This window comes from Xiphophorus hellerii, chromosome 7, assembly GCF_003331165.1.
Source record: "Xiphophorus hellerii strain 12219 chromosome 7, Xiphophorus_hellerii-4.1, whole genome shotgun sequence".
Lineage (NCBI taxonomy): Eukaryota > Metazoa > Chordata > Actinopteri > Cyprinodontiformes > Poeciliidae > Xiphophorus > Xiphophorus hellerii.
This window is the reverse complement of record NC_045678.1, coordinates 2,509,417-2,523,835: the sequence shown is the minus strand read 5'-3', so window position 1 is coordinate 2,523,835 and position 14,419 is coordinate 2,509,417. Positions and strand designations below refer to the sequence as shown.

Genomic DNA, 14,419 nt, shown 5'->3' with positions numbered 1-14,419 from the left:
GAGTTGTTCTGTACTGCATATTGTGGTATCGATCCAGTAAATGTGGGGTCTGTATCGCTGACATCAATACTAATACTTAAGTTTGATATAACAAACTTCTGACTTTTAGGCATTTTTGTGGTTTTTCCTTTCTAGGTCCTAGGTTTTAAATAAATAATTCAAAGTTTATTGGTCTAAAAAATACTCTAACCAACCAGCAAAAAAAAAAAAAAAATTTCAGACAGAATATTGTTCATTGGGTGAGCTTTTTATAAGAACAAACATCTAAACATTAGATCCAAACATCCATCAGTTAACTGGTGAAGAGCAGCAACCCAACAGAAAATGAAGACGCAGCATTTCCCATGAACGCTGGCAATGAACTTCAAATAAAAATGGAGAATTGCTGAAAATTTGGAAATAAATACAACTTGAACAGAGGTGCACAGTCTTTTCCACTTAGTTCTGCGTGGCAGTAGGCGATTTGGTCAGCAGGGCAGAGGTCATGTCTCTGATGGTGCTGAGGGGCAGGCTGGCCAGGACCCCCTGGTGTGTGGCCTTCAGCTCCATCAGAGCATCCAGGATTGTCTGGCGGTCGACATGGGGGTGGAGCTGGGTGAGCTCGGCCATCAGTGAGTCCAGGCCGCCCATGGTGCCGAAGTGCTGAGGTACGCAGGTCCCCTTGGCGGTGGGAAAGATGCTCACCACCTTCCTGGTTTGGATGCTGGAGCTGAGGACCGCTGGGTTTACCAGCTGGGCAGACAGAACGATGAAGGTGAATTTAAGGCAGAATAATATTACAGCTAAGCTAGAAATACTGATAAAACCGAGATATTATTTCAGAATGTCTAATTGTTTTATCCATCTTAATAGATGCATCGGTCCACTTTTCACTTCCAATACGATACAGATACCTGATGTCTCATAGAGGCCAATACCGATCCAAGAAAGTGCAATTAGGAGTTCTGAATAATAATGATAATAATAATAAAGCATGATGCTGCTCAGAGCACAAAGCATAGAATTAGACTAAATAGAGCTGCCTTTATGGATCGGGCACATTGTCAATACCTAGTCTAGCATTTTTTCCCCAATATCGAGGCGATTCAAATATTAATATCAGATCGATGCATCTATACTCCATTCTATGTGGGAATTCTTGGCTTTATTCAAATGGCCCTGTAGACCCAATGAAAGGTGCTGGAGAAAAAATGTGCAGGTTTCATATCTAAGACATAAGAACAGAACTGTGACATATAAAAACCAGTAGCAAAGAGTCAAAATGCTGAAGGTTGAAGTGAAAGCAGAGACAAGAATAGATTCTCTGCTGGAAATCATTTAGATCTGAAGTCTTCCATGCCAAAGTGGATTGTTTTCTCATCTACATAGAAACCCCTTTCTGATACAAATACAGTTTTACACTGGTTGTCATAGCAACCTACAGACGAGCAAAGGAGAGCCTGCATATGTGATCCAGCTTGGATCCTTGTCAGGTTTACAGTTTAAAAATGAGAACAACTGGTTTAACAACAACAAATAAGTGAAACACTCCTCAACGTCATCATGGACAAAATGCAATGAAGTTTGTGTGCAGCGCTGTTTGGATTCTGATCTTTCTCAAACATGCATGAAAGAATCAAAGCAGCACTGCAGATATGTTCTTGAATAACATAACATGATGTAGAGCTAAAAGTTGGTTTTACATAATGCTGCCCCTTGAACCATTTTAAACCTTAGTCTCTTATTTCATGGCAAAGCAGACCAAAACTCTGAATATCCATTACTGCCACCTGCTGGTATATGTCTGCATAGGAACTAATAATGCTCTGTGCAACAAAGCAACCCTGAGTTTTCACACAAAGCAACCATGAGTTTGCTCCTGTGGGCTTTAGTTGCTCTAATAAATCCTGTGGTGTGATCCTCAGTAGATCCAGCTGTTCAATATGATCCTCTCAGACTGCCTGAAAATGCCAAGTGCAATATCTTTACTGGACGTCTTAACAGTTCAATCTTACTTTTATTGTTGCCTCATATTTTAACAATGCATAGTATTTATTCTAGTTTTTTTATTGTTATTTACACCTGCACCAGTTACTCTTGTATGTATATATGCATATATGTATATATGATCACACTATTTTTTCTGTGTACTCCAGTACAGTAATTTCCCTGCTGGGATGAATAAAGTACTTCTATTCTAATCTATTCTAGCCAAGCAACAACATTTTATTACCAAATTCACTTTTGTGTCTTTGTGTAATAATAAAGTCTAAATCTCAGTATTGCGGTCAGGAAATAAAACCAGTCCTAGTGAGGACATTTGGCTTTCTCCAGATGTGTGTAGACCCAGAAGCATGGTAGTGTCCCCATGGCAACAGGCTTAGGAATACACTCTGCTTCCTAGATTTGCTATATTCCTTGAAAAATACCTGTATACAATACATAGTGGAGTTTAAAGGATTAAAGCATGAAGGAATCCATCAGAACCCCACCTTTTTCTCAGTGAGCCTCCAGCTGGTGTCAGCATCCTCTGGGGCCATGGACCCCCAGGTGGCGCCAGGTGTGTGGCCCCCAACAGCGGCTCCACTCAGGTGCCTGATGTGTATGGTACGGCTGTGCAGTCGAAGACCATTGAGCTCTCTGACTGCAGCTTTAGCCACCTCTGGGCCATCCACCATCACTATGGCAACTCTAGAGCACCGGCCAAAGACAGAACCTCCATGAGCAAACCCTGGAACCTTCCAGACAGCTGAACTGATCCAGTGAAAAGTGATGAGGGACAGCAGCTCACCTCACGCCGTTCTTTGAGGGGAAGATGCTGACTTCTGTTGGCTGGAAATTCTCAAACAACTGCCTCACGTCACTCTGAAACATGTTTCAGGCTCTTTAGTCAAATACCTGTGAAAACTATGATGTGGCTGAGTTTTTACATGCAGGACAGATGAGCAAACGTTTCTCCCAAAAATGTATGAATCATCACAAACTGAAAATAGCCAGGTCTGATTCAGAAGCTAAAAGGATCCAACATTGTTGGGTGGTAAGCCATGTCACTCACAGTGACGCCAATCTCCATCTTGCTTCTTAAAGCAACACCCAATGACTCCAACATTAACAAGAAAATCCAAATAAATTGTTATTTTGACAATTCTTACTGTTTAAATAGCTACATTATCACTCATTTGTGAACCCCTCTCTGCATTTCCATGGCAAATGTGCTCAAAACTTTGTCGATATTCAGCTGATGTCGAAAAAAATTCCGGTGTTCCCATTAAATAAGGAACACAATTAAAATCTGATGTGAATGAGTCTGTTTACGCAATAAATAATGTAAAAACATACTGAACCACAAGCCTCCCATCACTTCCTGTCATCCTCTTTGTGGTTTGTGTCAGTAGTAACATCTGGTTGTTCATGTAACAACCAGATGTTACATGAACATCTGGTTCATGTAACATTTTGTGAAATAAATCAAATTTCATTAAGCACAAGGTAAAACACAAAAAACTCATCCTACACTAAATGTTTTTCCATCCAAAAATGTGAGTTTTTCAAATTTGCTGTGCTTCCATTAGGCAAAATATGATCAATAGAAATGCAGCTATTGTCAGCTAATGTTTTAAAAGAAAAAGATAGACTTCCTAAACAAAACAGACTCTGGAGTGCTGCACTATACAGTATCTCAACACAACAACACTGTGGACATGAATATTATTGCAGTGCATTATTATTTCTGTCAGTCTTGGTTAAAGGGAAGCGGCTGAGCAGCTGTAGTTGCAGGAACATGAACGCAACACTGACTTTTGTGACAGATGGAAAAATAAAAATGAACAAAGGTCATGATTATTATGAAAGTACACACACTTTTAGTTTTTGTACTTTTTTTATATGTGATAAATATTTTAGTGTTCAGTAAAACTAAAGCATTTTTAAAAGGGATTCTTAGTTTCACATGTTTGAGTTCTTTAAAAAATGAGGTGGAAGCACTAACATTTTGGGACACTAATGTTCTGCTATTCCAGAACATTGTAGCAGTTGTTTCATTGTGATACAGAATAACAGGAAATGTTGACCTCTAGCTATTCATTTGTTCCTTGTTTATTTTTTTCTTTCCACCAATGTGATAAAGACGCCTATATCAATAATGACTAAAATATTTATGAAGAAGTCTAAATGGGGCCTCTATATCTTTCTGAATAAACCGTTAAGGCTTATAGCCTTGATGTCATGTCATGATGTCATTTCTAATCAGCTTCATCGGTCATGTACTGCCCTCTGCTGGCCATTACAACGATGTACAACTCACTGGGGATTTCAAAATGATCATTTAACCCAGTGGTTCCCAAAGTGTGGGGCGCGCTCTCTAGGGGGGGCGCAGTGCCTTTGCAGGGGGGGCGCGGGAAGCAGTATGGACAGGGGCGCTGCCAGGAATCTTGGCCCCCCTGACACAAAATTAAATTGGGGCCCCCTCACACAGCTGCTGTTACAATTTTTTGAGTCTATCTGACCTATCAAAAGCATCACAATTTTAAAGGCTTGCAACTGCCTTGCTTTTTTTGGTCCAATACTGATAACTAGCACAATATTTACTGCTCATGAATTTTACATTAAACAGTCCGCATACAGTATGCAAGTAGGTTGCATAATTTTTTCTATTACTTTTAGATTACTGAAATGTCTCTCCCCTTGAGAAACAGTCATAGGCAACATCCAAAATATACATAAAGCAATACAGACTTCTCAAAAAATGCTATGTAGTTGCCTTTTATTCAAGCTGCAGTATAGAACTTTAATAAAAAATATGTTTTCTCCATATTTGTTAAAACTGTCACAATTTTGTGCCAGTTTGTTATGAGACAGAAATCTGAAAACAATCAATCTCCTTCACCTCCTCCCTGAGCTACCATTACTGGCTAAAGTAATGCAACGTTCCGACCGAAACAACCAATCAGAACCAGGAGGAGGGTCTTAGTGCTGTCAATCAACTTCATTCACTCATTTCTAAATGTGCTAATAGTGGAGAAGCAACATATTACAGGAAAATTGTTTATCTGCCGTCACTGGTAGCTATGCTAACTAGACTAAACATTTACAACAGGCTCTGCTAGCTGCAGCATAGCACAGAGCAAGGGGGAGAAAGGATGAGCAGCCACATGAGATTGTGATTGACAGCACTAAAACTCTCCTGCCTGTAGAGTTGTTTCTACTGGTTGTTTCTACCACTTTGAGAAAGCAGAATAGATATTTTTCACAGATTATCTCTCTTACCATACTGTCACAACATAATGACAGTTTTAACAAATATGTGAAATTGTTTTACTTTTTTTTTTTATAAAAGTTACATGCTGCAGCTTTAATTTCACTTAGGAGAGGACAGGTCAGGAGGAACTAGAGCTGCTGCTGACTGACTCATCTGTTGTTAAGTGGTAAAAGGTACAGGGACAAGTTAAATGTATGAATATCTTGGTTTGTTTTTTCCATAATTCATTAGATGCTAGTGAAATGGAGGCAAGCAGTAGTCTGTAACTAAGCTAACTATGCTGAATGGCTGATAATCTCACACAGTCCACTCACCTCTTGGGAGAAAAATTGGGTTATAAATTGACACTCTTGCCTTTTTCTCTCTCTCCCTCTATTTTATTTTATTTTTAAACCTGACTATTATTTTTCTTAGCAGCATAGTATCAGCCACAGTCGTTCTTGTTTTCTATTGACTGCTGCTGAACACCGCCAAGCGCTCCAAGCAGGAACGAACCATTTCATGCAGATCCAGGGGGGTTCAGGGCAAATATGGATGTGTGATTTTGGTCTGGGAGGAGTACCATTTAATTTTTACTGCTAAAAACAATCTTCGAAAATACAATACGATTAATTTTGTAATTGATACGGCCCCAATTTTTTATTTTTTATTTCTACGAACAAAAAATAAATAAATTGTGGAGAGCCCCCTGTTGGTCAGGGGCCCTTGGAAATGTCATAACCTTTCCCCCCTATAAGGCGTCCATAGGGTATAGATGAATGAAAAGAAAAATTACACAAAAGTGTTTCACTGTAAAGATGGTTTGTAGTGTGTTTTGTTGCAACCTGAAGTGTGAAATAAACTTCAGTGGAGTTTGAAAACAAAATATGTGTATAGGTTTATGTCTGATTGAACAATAGGTGTGCCCAGTTGATTTTTTTTTTTCAGGGGGGATTTTATTGTAATCCATAGGGGGGCCCAGAAAATCTTTGGGAACCACTGATTTAACCAAATTCGTCCACTTTCCCACATTTGATGATGTTAGAGCAGTAAGTAGCACGTGTAACTAAACTAACCTGTGTCACATGACCAGGCAGGTTGGATACATACAGTACTGAGCTGCTGCTCTCACCACTGACTGATCTGTCATCTGTCAACACACACAAACATAATTCAAACGGATGAAACACAGATGATGTTTGAGTAGCTGTGGCTAATGACCTACTGTCGGCCGTGTCTACTGCCGGTCCTGGCAACTGCAGGTCCTCCTCAGCATCGTACCACGCCTCACTAAAGCTCACCTCCTCAAAGCCTGCGCGGCACAAAAACAGAAGAACATTCAGCTACAGTTGTGGTTCTATCAGCCGTGCAAAGGTTCTGCTCACCCATTTGCTTAACCAATCGCTCTTTGGGTACCAGAGCTGCAGCTCTCTTATCCTCTTCATCTTCCTTGTGGAGCAGTTTGGGTTTCTGGAGGGGAAAGAGACAGTAGTTAGGGATTAGCTGCTGCTGCATGGAGCACATTGTAGTGTGTGCTGTAATCACACCTGGCAGCTCTGTCTGTCCCCATCAGGACCTCCGCTGTCTCCAGCTCCTACATGCTTCTGTGTCCCCTGGGTGGAACTTAGCATCAGAGAGGTGCGCCGAATATATTAGCCAACAAGTATTGCACTCCAAACAGTCTTTGCGTCTTTCAGTGTATGAATATTGCACACATAGTACGATGACGTGGCCTTATATTGTGAAGTCCTAACTGCAACTAATGATCATTATTAATCAATTATTCTATTGATTATCCTGATGATTAATCTTATTTTAAAAATATCAAACACTTGATCAAATCTTCTAACGTCAACATGTAAAAAGCTCAGCCCTTTCTGCTCAATTTAGTGCTGATCTGGTGATTATGATTAAGTTTTTATTTTGCTTGTTTTTAATGAAAAATATATTTTTAATACAGCTTTGGCCTAATTACTGCTCTGATAATAGCATTCTTCAAACAAATTACTTTTTATTGGAATCTTTATACTCTAATAAATCAATTACTAAATTAGTTGACGATTATTTCTGTCATCAATTAATCACAAGTTATCTGAAGTATCGCTTTAGCCCCAGACTACGCCGTCTCCATGACGAGGGGTTTTTGAGAAGCTCACTAGAAAATCATCACCTGCCATTTTTCCTTTATGGACATTATTAGCTCACCATGTAAGAGGCCTTGTACAAACATCTGCCTCACACAGGGTCTTTTTACTCCAATCATGAAGAAATAATTCAACCGACTTCCTAATTAAGTTTGCAGCATCTCATTGCTGGAGTTGTACTGGAACTCCATCAATGTGTGTCTACTTACCAAGAAGGAGTCTTTCCCAGCAGGCCACCAAGGATCTAAGCAAAGAAAGAGTTACTGTGGAAGGTTCTCAAAGCCCAGACATCTGGGCTCTTGGCTGGGAGTTGTGGGTAATCTCCCACCTGTTCAGGGACATAACATGCTCCTGCCGTGATCTTCTCAGACTCCACACACAGAGGCTTCAACTGCTCCAGAGGAACCCCCGTCAGGATCTGGTTCTTCGTCAGGTTATAGTCAGTTTCCAACTTCTGCAGGATCTTCACAACGTTTGGTGGCGGGTCTTCAGCTCTGCAGAGACGTGATGGATTTTTCTAGAAAGCTTTTAGTGCAAACAAAACGAGATTAATTGCCCTACGGGTTCCTCACATTGCCGTGGACAGGTGTCCCTCAGCGGACGTGTAGTAGAGCCTCCAGACGTGCTGCCTGCACAGCTCATAGTGCAGGGTGAGCAGGGTCAGCTCTGCCTGCTGGGCGCGCTGCTTACAGCCGCAGTCCATTCTAGGAGCAGCCGACACACTGCCAGGGCTGGAACATACATTCAGGGAAACAGGCATCAACTGGGGCCTGCAATAGCAATGCTAGGAGAGCAGTGTATTGCCTTGCAGGAGGCACCTATTGTTCTCCACCTAATAATCAGCAGTCTCTATGTTTAGTTTTCCTCACCCTTCCTTTTGAGTACAAGCATTACAAGTTTTGAGAGGATAGATATGGAGTCCTGCTTTCAAAATAAAAATGTAAGCAAAAGTATTAAAAGTTTTGAGAACAAAAGACATGAAATCCTGCTTTCATACTGAAAATGTGTGCTCTTGGATTATGGCAGGGCTCATAATCCAAGAGCCAACAAGTATTGGCTCTTGGATTCTCTTTTTTCCCCATTTAAAAAGAGTTGCTCTTACAAGGGTATGGGGAACAGAACCGGGATAAACGAGGGGTCTGTGGCGCTACAGTAACAAGGAATTCAGACCAACGCGTTTAAGTTCTACTTTAAATAGATCATAAGTTAATTATTTACATGTGAAAAGCAAGGATTTAAAGCATGATCTATCCACTTTAATACAAAAAACACAGTGGCCTGTCAGTGGACCACTGGCAGGCCACTGTTGGTGGTCCACAACTACCAGGTTTAGAATGCTTTCTGTGTCACATCACCTTTCTAACACTGTCTGCCACACAATAGGCATTTGGGACCACCAATTCTTGCTCCTACACATTACCTTTTGTTCTTCTTCTTTGGCTCCTTGTGCTCTTGAATCATCTGGAGTTTGATCAACTCCTGAAAGGAAAGAGAAGGTGAGAAACTATCTACAGCAGTCCTAACCAACATGAGGTTCCAACCTTACATCAGCCAGGTAGTCCAGATCGGACATATGAAGCTCAGTCATGATGTTATGTTCGGATGTGTTTGGACCTTCAGTTTGGGTCTGCTTTGCTGTGCAGCTCTCTACATCAGTATTCACTGCAGTGTCATAGCTGGGTGCACAGGGAGCAGTGGAGGTAAGCTTCTCTGCAGTGCTCTTCAGACTGTTGTCTGCTGGAGGGTCGCCCAGCTGGATCTGAGCACCAGCATTCTGCAGTGTCACACCGTTGCCTGCCAAGCACACTAGGCTGCCCCCGTCATCCTTGATGGGGAAGTTGAACTGACCCCTTTCATCTTCAGAGCTCTGTCTGATCTCCACGTGATTGACTGCTGTTTTCTTGCCACTGAGCACAATATTTTCTCCTGCAGGACCTTCAGGAGGAGGAGCCTGCTGTATCTGCGCTGTGTAGCTGGTGTCCACCCCTGAACGCTGCGTGAGCTTCATGGCGTCCACTCTTGGCTGCTGTGAGGACCCGCTGTTTTCCACTGGACACTCTGACCTGTAATATGAAAACATGTAACGGCTCCATTCAGCCAGAATTCATCTCCTACTCTGAAATTATACCATATCTTCAATGGCTTTGAAAAACTAGTCCACATTTTTGTTAAAATGTCACATTCTCTGTGAAAACCAGCAGAAACAAATACAGTGAACCCTCGTTTTTCGTGGGGGTTACGTTCCAAAAAGAACCCGCGATAGGCAAAATCCGCAAAGTAGAAACCTTTTTTTTTTTTACAATTATTATACAATAAAATACTCCATAATACATTGAAACCAAAGAACAAAACCTCTTTACAGGCCCAAACATTTGTTAAACAAATAAAAAGTACTGTATAAACATTTTTTTTTTTTTTTTACAAATAACTACTGTACTGTAAAATAATAATTTTAATACGAACTGAAGGTGGATTTCCGTGCCTGAATTGCGTAGATCAGCAACCCCCCGCCCACCGCGACCTGAGTCATTGGATTAGAACGGGAGAAAATAAAAAATGATTATGAAAAAAACAATACAAAGTACAGTAGGACAAATAGTGACTCACGTGTATTTCACTACTCTTCTGTCTGAACCGCTGCAGCCTGACTCCGCTCTGTAGCGGGTTTTTTTTTCTTCTAAAGCCCGAGGTGCAGGTGTGTTTCTTCGAGAGAAGAACATAGTTATCGGTAGCTGTTGTCGCTCTTTTTTCTTCTGGGCAAAAAGATTCTTATAAACCGACATGCCACCATCAATTATGTTAAATATGGCAAGCTGTTTTACGTACATGTACATATTAAACCGCAGCGTTGTTGACACACAGGTAGAGAGGAAGAGGCAGAACACGATGCAAATCCGCGAAGCAGCGAGACCGTGAAAGGTGAACCGCGAAATAGTGAGGGTTCACTGTATATCGGTTTAATAATTTTTAAAAATTGCTTCAATCTAAACTAACCTAAAAAGTTGTTCATTTGCCATAAAAAAGTGAGAGAAAGAGGAACTGATGGGATAAAATAGACATGTCACGGTTAACATGATCACAGCAGGTCATTTTGAAAGTCATGCCTGGAACAGGATTGTTGCAAGTTTCAGTAAGTTAAATTTAAGAACTTTTAAAACCATTATGAAGAAAATCAACACAATATATTAGCAGAAACATTCAATTTAACATTTTAACTAAGAAGTATTTTGTTGTCAATTAGTTACCAAAGAAGATTCCAGTTTATTTAAAAAAAAAGATCCAATTATGAAAGTATTAGTAAAAAGATCAAAACAGTTCTTTTAACCCAAATAAACAGAACACTATTGCATGTCTATATACAATCGGACTGTATGTCTGAGCTCATCCACTTTAGCAGAACTCTCAGTTTCAAGGGTTTTGTTGGGCAAGTTTTTCTTTGTATTAAGGATAAACTGGGGCTGAAAGGATAAAAAAAAAGTGAACTGATAAACATTAATATTTATTGTTTAGTCTTCCTGTTTTCTCTCAACCAGTTGTACTCATTTTCTGCTGTCACTCCATGCTGGGGGTTTTTATCTTGAAGGAGTTATGAGGCACGGTGGTGACACCTGAAACTGTGGTGATGTGTACTCACTGCGCCTGGATGGTGGAGGCCGCCCTCTGGCTGCATGCTGCCGAGTCCTCAGGCTTGCTTCTCTGTCTGGATCTTTCTAAGTACATGTTGAATGGCACAGCTGCACTGATGCTGCTGCTGTTCGGCTGAGACACTGATGAACCCTACAAAACAAAAACATCCTGCACTGACTGACTACCAACTTTGGCTGCTTAGCATGCAAAACGTGCTCTTCACTCCACTCACCCTGTGCTGGTTCAGTGTGTGTGTGAGAGGGAGGCTGTAGGCCATCTGGTGGACCATGGCGTTGTCACAGGCCTGTTCACACAGATGATTTTGAGATCTTGTCACACTGTTAGAAAAGGCCATCTTGGGCAAGTTCTCCCTTGTGTCACCTGGAAGCATCTTCAACATTTGCACAGACGCTTCTGTAGCGAAAGGGAGGGGAGAACCCTGGATTGGTTAGTTGAAGGATGAACCTTCTGACAAGTCAACTACAACCTAAATCAAAAAAAAAAAAAAGTTGTGAAAGTTTTTCTGCACAAAAGAGCCAGACCAACAGGGGAAACACACTCTGGTCCATTTAAATCAGACCAGACGTGGTGGGGGTGAGTACACCCTTAAATTCTGTTTAATTTAAAACAGCTGCTACTTGCTGAAGGTGGCAATAGCTTTTCACTCTGTTATGCATATATCAGTATTAATAGCTGATATTTTTTTACCTATAGAGGCATAGTTTCTACATCTTCAGTGGAATTTCACCAACCTTTGGCTGACCTTGGTTTCTAGCCCTCATCATTAAAGGTGCAGCAGCAGACCAGTTTGGGTCATACCAGTCTCCCTTTAGAGTCAATTTCACAAAACTGACCCTAAGGGGAGAAGCTGGAGGGAACAAAGAAGAGGGCCAAGAACTGAACCTTGAGAAACACCACAGTAAAGAAGTGGAAAAATATACTTATGGTTTTTTGTATGAACACAGAAAATTCTGTCCTCCAGGTATGACCCAAACCAGTCACCTTTAATCCCCACCCAATGTTCCGACCGAGATATTAGACGTGATCGACATCTTTTAGGTGCACACCTGACTTAAATGAATGGGTGATTAACAGGCTTCTGCAGCACATGATGGCTGCAGAGGAGGTCAAGTCATTTAAATGAGATGTTCTGGGACAAAGACACATCTAATCCAGGGCACTGGTTCCTGAGGACCAGGGTTTGGGAGCCATCGCATTGCATAATCAGGTCAATCATCAGTTCAAATCTGAATGCTGCCTTTAGTGTCCTGCATTAACCTGGTTTGGCTACAGAATCAGAAGACCAGGGTATGCCACATTACCACATCTGAAGTCCTGTGATCCAGGTCTGGAAGACCTGAAAACAAAGTTTCAACACAAACCTATAACTTCTCCATGGAGCCCACAGCTTCATTTGCTGCTTCACCGTGTGACTTACAAGTTCTGGTTGGCTGTAACTGTGGACTGAACACAACTTCCAAGTTTAGCTGTAGAGAATGAGCAAGGTTAGATGATGGCAAAGCTCTCATCAGCTGCACAGATCCATAAACTTACGCTTCAAATAAACATGACTCTGAGAAAGCGCCAACCCAGGATGATTCTGTAGGAAGTAGTGAAAGCCTCCCTCATCTGAAGAAGAAAAAAAACAGACAAAATCTATTGGAACACACAGGAGAGGCTGGGTGGAGCATGGTCAGACAGGCTTCATATGCAGAGAAATCTGACAGTCATCTGCATAACAGTGAAAAGGGATGTCATGGTTTCTCAAAACTGAAACTAAAGAGAGAGGATGCGATGAAAAAAGGAGAGGGCCAAGAATTGAACTTTGAGGGACACCAAAGTAGAGAATATGACTTCAGGTTTTCTGTTTGAACACGAAGAGTTCTGCAGCTATGACCCAATCCAGTCAATGCTGCAGCTTTAAAACCCAACCCAAAGTTCGAAGATATTAGAACACTGTGTTCAACAGGATCACAGGTGCTTGTTCATATCAATATACTCTCATGTCTGTCTCATTGCGAGCTCAGATTTGTGTGACAGATATAACACTTTAATTAGTTGAGCAATATGGACGGATCAGACGGACAGGGAAGTTTTTAAGCACAACTGTGAGATCTCCACTATGAGCACATCGCACATGACCTGGGAGATTGATGACTCTGTATCTGGCTTATTTCCTTCAAAGACAGTTAACCTTCAGATGAAAACTTTGAAGAAAACATGCTATAGTTGTGTGTGATTTTTGGTTGTATGTTTTACTTCCAAAACTCAGGTGTGTGTAACTTTAGTGCACTATGTTGGTAAAACAAACAGTTTTCAGAAGTTGGCATTGTAATGATATTTGTGTGAAAGGGATTGTAAAAAACTACATTCAAAGCCAACTGTCATCTTAACATTTGCAGAGAGTGTTTTGTCTTATTGCTAGTTTTGCTAGGTGAGGCCAGAGCAACTCATGGTTGAGCTTTTTCCAGACTGCCTTTGCATATTACTAATCATTTGTTTTCTGAAAGCAGGTGTATGAATGGTGATGATGAGGTGTCTTCATAAGACTTTACATGCACAGTCTGCACCTTCGAGGGACCAAAATTAGACGTCCAAAGACGACCCGGAAAATACGTCCACAAACTCTGGCTGTAATATAGTTTTTTCTGCTAATCCTCTAAACCGACAGTAAAGGCTATGCTATGCCTTTCTGATGAGGTATGGTACACCCGCCAGGCTTCCAGGTCATACCCAGTATGATGCTCCTGTCCTCCGCCGACAGACTGAGGTACCAGTGCAGCAGCTCCGTGTCCGTCAAAGCCAAGTAGCGATGAGCGTTCACCAGTTCTAGAACTGACCTGCGCCGAGAGCAGAAATAAACCTTCACGTCTTTTACTTATGAGCATAGGAAGAACAATATGGCTGTACCTGCGCAACAGGAGCTTTCGGCTCTCCTCTGTGTAAGCAGAAACCACATTTAGTTGGATAACAGGACACAAACTAAACCACAGACCTTTATAACCTCACTGTTACTAGCAAACTACTTTTAGCCCACCTCGTGCCTTCAGGGAACTTACTTGCGTTCGAATGTTCGCAAAAGTAATATGGAGGTGTTACCGACTGGGTCAGCGGCTGAGGTGCCGCCAACACGGAGGGGCAGTCCACGACCCTGTAAACCGACCAGGGAACAGGCTCCTCGTAGTAGACCGTGGCGGGTGGACCGGGCCAACCCGCCAGACACACAGCCGAGGGATGGTTCATCAGCAGCTGCAGGTCTGCAGGGCTCGTGGTCCTCACAGTGTCTCCCGTGGAACTCGACAACATTGCTGGTGAAAACGAAATCAATTTGGCGTTAATTCTACCTTAACTGTAAAGGCTAACTCTTGTCACCCGGTGTTTTGTCTTCGTAAATAAATAAACATTTTAAATAGCTGTTTAAGCCGGCAGGAGC

General features: G+C 41.6%; 1 protein-coding gene across 1 annotated transcript; it reads right to left on the bottom strand.

The window, feature by feature from the left end:
- Window positions 1-226: 226 nt before the first annotated feature.
- On the bottom strand, window positions 227-14,357 carry rbm44 (RNA binding motif protein 44). Its single transcript, XM_032566807.1, has 19 exons — window positions 13,897-14,357; window positions 13,720-13,826; window positions 12,541-12,615; window positions 12,425-12,473; window positions 12,309-12,343; window positions 11,219-11,400; window positions 10,994-11,136; window positions 8,906-9,422; window positions 8,780-8,838; window positions 7,932-8,090; window positions 7,688-7,853; window positions 7,569-7,603; window positions 6,763-6,838; window positions 6,601-6,685; window positions 6,441-6,527; window positions 6,292-6,365; window positions 2,771-2,844; window positions 2,472-2,670; window positions 227-732 (listed from the first exon to the last, which is right to left on the bottom strand). Exons 6-19 carry the CDS (start codon window positions 11,384-11,386, stop codon window positions 439-441), a joined length of 2,136 nt encoding a protein of 711 aa, XP_032422698.1. The 5' UTR covers window positions 11,387-11,400; window positions 12,309-12,343; window positions 12,425-12,473; window positions 12,541-12,615; window positions 13,720-13,826; window positions 13,897-14,357; the 3' UTR covers window positions 227-438.
- Window positions 14,358-14,419: the final 62 nt, after the last annotated feature.